Source organism: Sinocyclocheilus rhinocerous, unplaced genomic scaffold (genome assembly GCF_001515625.1).
Source record: "Sinocyclocheilus rhinocerous isolate Xijiao unplaced genomic scaffold, SAMN03320098_v1.1 scaffold216, whole genome shotgun sequence".
NCBI lineage: Eukaryota > Metazoa > Chordata > Actinopteri > Cypriniformes > Cyprinidae > Sinocyclocheilus > Sinocyclocheilus rhinocerous.
In genome coordinates, this window is record NW_015661078.1 from 473,513 (window position 1) to 478,819 (window position 5,307).

At 36.3% G+C, this 5,307-nt stretch overlaps 1 protein-coding gene across 3 annotated transcripts in view; it reads right to left on the reverse strand.

Moving 5' to 3' along the window:
- Nucleotides 1-605: 605 nt before the first annotated feature.
- Nucleotides 606-5,307, reverse strand: part of LOC107726244 (ceramide synthase 2-like) — a 43,531-nt gene continuing 38,829 nt past the window's right edge. For all 3 annotated transcript variants that reach the window (XM_016535768.1, XM_016535769.1, XM_016535770.1), the window contains 4 exons: nt 4,205-4,333; nt 2,686-2,792; nt 2,273-2,426; nt 606-1,374 (listed from right to left, as the gene is read on the reverse strand). In XM_016535768.1, coding sequence (XP_016391254.1) covers nt 1,228-1,374; nt 2,273-2,426; nt 2,686-2,792; nt 4,205-4,333 — 537 coding nt within the window. In that variant the 3' untranslated portion in view covers nt 606-1,227. The remainder of the gene's footprint in view (nt 1,375-2,272; nt 2,427-2,685; nt 2,793-4,204; nt 4,334-5,307) is intronic.

Here is a 5,307-nt window from a genome sequence, read left to right on the forward strand (position 1 = left end):
TGCGCTTGACCATCTCGCGTAATCTGTTTGGTTTGGAAGTGACTTCTGTGCGAGATGTTCTTCATACATCGCTACACTACTGACAATAGACTATTAACTTTCTTGCCAGTGAATTGTGACCGCACTTTAAGACCAAACTGATGTACTTGGTATTCACATGTGTTCGGTATTATTGATGAATGGTTATACTCTGGAAAAAGATGCAGTTTTTTTTAAATTAAAAACTAAAAACAAGGCATGAAAAAGAGCAAACAATGGCAAAGGAAGGCACTTTTAAAAGGCACAGGTCACCTAAAATAATTCTGTCATGATTTACTCATGACTTTTTTCCTTAGAGTTTCGCATAATGTCAGAGCTGCTCTCTATGGAAGCCCGATTCTGCCAGGAAATGTAAAAATATAAAAAAAAATTTAACTGCGATTTTTTATCTCATAATTCTGACTTTTTTCTTGCAATTCTGAGTTTACATCTCATAATTATTGCGAGATGTAAAATTTAGAATTATGGGACATAAACTCTGGAATTGCGTGGAATTCTGAGTTTTAATCTATGGAAGCCCGATTCTGCCAGGAAATGTAAAAATATAAAAAAAAAATTATCTGCGATTTTTTTATCTCATAATTCTGACTTTTTTCTTGCAATTCTGAGTTTACATCTCATAATTATTGCGAGATGTAAAATTTAGAATTATGGGACATAAACTCTGGAATTGCGTGGAATTCTGAGTTTTAAATCTCGGAATTCTGTTTTTCTCAGAATTGCGAGAAACAAAGTCTGAATTGTGAGATACAATGTCACAATTACCTTTTAATTCATGTATTCCATTGGCTTCCATAGCTGTCTACCATACAATGAAATTAAAGGATTTCAAGCTCTAGAAAGCACAAAGACGCAGCATAAAAAAATGCAGCAATATGAGACGAGCACTGATCTGTGTGAGGAACAGACGGCAAATCTTGCTTGACCGTCGTGGTCACCATTGATTTTCATTGTATGGGGAAGAGCAGGTTGAAAGTCTTTGCAAGAAAGTCACCGGAGAGGCATCAGTAAATGATGTAGATTTCTAGGTGATCTGCTCCTGTAAGCTTATGTCAATAGAGGCAGCACTGCTCTCTGTTCGTCCCTCCAGATAGAGGTGTTCGTGTGATGACTGCTACTGTATGTGTGTGTGTTCGTCTCTGCTCTGCTTCAGGAGAGGAAGAATCTCTTTGGGTTTCTCTCGGGACGTCACTCTGTTTTAGAGTGGTTGTTGTTATATGTAGCGTGGCCGTTCTGAGCTGGTCCGTTTTTCTTTATCTCTCCGTTTCTCATCTGTTCTTCCTCCTCGGACTCGTCCGTCTCCTCTCGATCGGACCTCTCGTCTTCTACCGACGACTGTTGGGAGAGAACGACAGCGTCAGGAGAGAAAGCATTCACAAAGACAATGGGATAGTTCACCCAAAAATCTGTCATCTTTACTCACCCTCATGCCGTCCCAAACCTGTGTGACTGTTCATCTTCCAGAGAACAAATACAGGTGTGATATTCAAAAAAATGATTTTCACAAAGCTCAAGCTTCCAAAAAAATTCATTCAAGTATCGTGACTCGTGAGCTATATGCCCCTTAAAGGAATAGATGACTCGAAAATGAAAAGATGCTCAAAATGTCCTTTTTGTTTCTTTATCAGATTTGGAGAAATGTAGCATTGCGTCACTTGCTGCTCTGAAGTGAATGGGTGCCGTCAGAATGACAGTCCAAACAGCTGATAAAAACATCACAATAATCACACAACACTCTTCAAACTGTTGCTTCCGATGCTAAAATACGAGTCTATAATTCATAACAACGCTTCCTCCAGTGAAAAAGTCCATCTCCTGTTGTCTCTCGCCACTTTTTCACTGGAGGAAGCGTTATTATGAATTATAGACTCGTATTTTAGTTAAAAATGTCTTAATGATGGATTTGTTTCAGCTGCTTTTGTCTTCTCCAGATGTTAACTGATGGACTGGAGTGCTGTGGATTACTTGTGGATTATTGTGATGTTTTTATCAGCTGTTTGGACTCTCATTCTGACGGCACCCATTCACTGCAGAGGAGCAAGTGACGCAATGCTGCATTTCTCCAAATCTGATGAAGAAACAAACTCACCTACATCTCATATGACCTGAGGGCGAGCACATTTCAGGCAAATTTTCACGTTCAGGAGCTGCTGCTCCTAATATTTGGACCTTATTCTAAAGTGTTACCGATAAAACTAGGTGTAAATGTAAATATGAAACCATGCAGACGTACGTTACTGCTCAAGAAGCGGAAGGCCAAGCGTATGATCAGCGCGGCCCAGAAGATGTGCAGACACAGCAGAACCATCAGCAGCCCGTTAAAGAAGTAATATCCGAAGAACGGAGGGTACAGGGTCACGGGATACACCCATGTGCAATACATGATCCTGAGAGACAGACAGAAACACACGAATGATACGACCCTCCAAACCCTATAACATTATACAGTATCACACACTCTCACACAGTTCAGTTCTTCTCAATCAAACAGTTCAGTGCCTTGTTTTACTTGTGCACAATGTATATTCACACTTATATCCATAGAAACACACCACGACTGTATCATAATCACGTCAATCATGGCATGTTTGATGACAGCATGTGTGTGGAGAGAAACACAGAGAGAGAGACGGATGAGCTGTGTACCGGAAAGGGAAGATGATGAGGCGAGTGACGATGAAGATCGCAGCAAACAGGATGAAGATGTAGTTGCATGCGTTCTTCCATCGGGCGTAGTTAAACATCTTAGCTGACTGAGAGAGAGAGAGAGAGAGAGAGAGAGATGATATGAGGGGAAGAGACTGATGTGTACACAAGAGGGAATGCTTCTTTCTGCTGTTATACATCACGAGTTCTCAGGTTGCATCCGGATTCACATCATCTGTACTCTACAGCATAGGACTGCATGGTGTATTATTATCCTGAAGTGTGCATTTCTGCTGGCTTTTAGGGCTAATGCTGCTCACATTCCCTAATGTTATGATAATAGAGGAGTTTGTGACCGTTTCCATTTTTAAAGGGATGCACCTAAAAGTTTTCAAAGAAATTAGGGACATGAGTTCAGCTAGTTTTTAACACTGACATGGGCAACATGAAGATAAATGATGGGGAGGATGAGTTTCTTTTGATTTCTGCAGAATAGTATGTAACTTAGTATGGTTTTTAATGTTTATAAAAAAGTATCAAGGCTGTATTTATTTGATTAAAACTATGGAAAAATCTGAAATATTATTACAATGTAAAACAGCTGTTTTCTATGTGAATATCTATTAAAATGTAATTTATTTCTGTGATCAAAGCTGTATTTTCAGCATCATTACTCCAGTCTTCAGTGTCACATGATCTTCAGAAATCATTCTAATATGCTGATTTGCTGCTCGAGAAACATTTCTGATTATTATCAATGTTGAAAACACCACAATATTTTTGTGAAAACCGTGATACATTTTATTTTTCAGGATTCAAATGAATTTGTAACATTAAAAATGTCTTTACTGTCACTTGTGATCAATTTAATGCATCCTTGCTGAATAAAAGTATTAATTTCTTAAAAAAATTATTTAGTTTTTAATCAGTAGTGTATAAAGTACACATTTTCTGCATGCATAAAATACCCAGATGATCTACCACATGTGCCAAAACATGCTGTGAATACTGTATCCCACAATTTTACACAGTTCTTTCCAGTGAAGTTCATACATGTATGTGACCCTGGAGCACAAAACCAATCATAAGGGTCAATTTTTTAAAAATTAAAAAGCTTTCCATTGATGTATGGTTTGTTAGGATAGGACAATATTTGGCCGAGATACAACTATTTGAAAATCTGGAATCTGAGGGTGCAAAAAAATCTAAATATTGAGAAAATCATCTTTAAAGTTGTTCAAATGAAGTTCTTAGCAATGCATATTACTAATCAAAAATTAAGTTTTGATATATTTACAGTAGGAGATTTACAAAATATCTTCATGGAACATGATCTTTACTTAATATCCTAATGATTTTTGGCATAAAAGAAAAATCAATAATTTTGACCCAAACAATGTATTTTTGGCTATTGCTACAAATATACCCCAGCGACTTAAGACTGCTTTTGTGCTCCAGGGTCACATATTAGCATATGCTTAATAAAATACATTTGACCTAAGAGCCTTAGATTCCTCACCTCGAGCAGATAGTCGGCTGAATCATGCATGAACATGATGAGCGTTCCCGCTCTGATGTAATTAACACACCAGGAGAAGCTGATCAACATGATGGTGGCCACGTGATGAATGACCTGCTCTTTGAAGTCCTGCAAGAGACAGTGAGAGACGCTAAGATCATTACACAGTTATGAGTTCTTCATACTATCAGTTTAATGCGATTCATTATAACGAAAACAGAAGTCAACTCCATCATGGTCTCGCTAGTTCATTTTTCAGTCCAGTTATAATGCTACTCAAGATGTCTGTCATCATAATTTAGTTTTTAATGACCATTGCCTTTTTGTGTTTCGTGGTTTGAGAGTGAGTCGTGTGAATTTTGCCATACATGCGTGAACCCTTAAAAAGCAAAGACCTTCTCAGATGGTGGTCTGTTATCCACAGCACGAAGTAAAATAATAAGAAATCTTTCTGAAACAAAAAGCATGATGAATTACACTAATTGAAAACAATAATGCAGTGCATTAACAATGACTGGGCTGAAATTCAACATTGTTGTATAGTTGTGCATTTTTATTAAATTACTTATTATAAGTACTTACAAGTGCTTTTTGAAAATAATCACAAATTAATTTGTTGTTCAAATACAATTTATAATTCAAAATGTTAAGAATAACTCACTAGCATAATTTTAGTATCACTGAGATACTATAATAGTTTTATTAATATTTTGAATCAGTTTTTTTTTACATTTTCCCTTTTTAAGAATTATAATAATTTTGTTGCGTTTTTTTTCTTCGTTTTTAGTCGTTTTTATGAAGAGTTTATTTGCAAGAGCAGATAACTCCGTTTTTATTTTTATTTTCAAAAATCATGTTTTTTATGATGTTATCCTGTTTTTATTGTGTTTTATCTTGTTAGTTAGCTGTATTTTTTTTTTGTAATTTTTAACCTAATCAAAATAACCCAACTGCAGTTTGTTTGGAATTAATTGGAATGCACAATGAAAAAACATGATTTTTTGAAAATTGTTAAAAACGGAGTTATCTGTTTTTGCAAATGAACTCTTCACAGATAGATAGATAGACGGATAGATAGACAGACGGATAGATAGATAGACAGA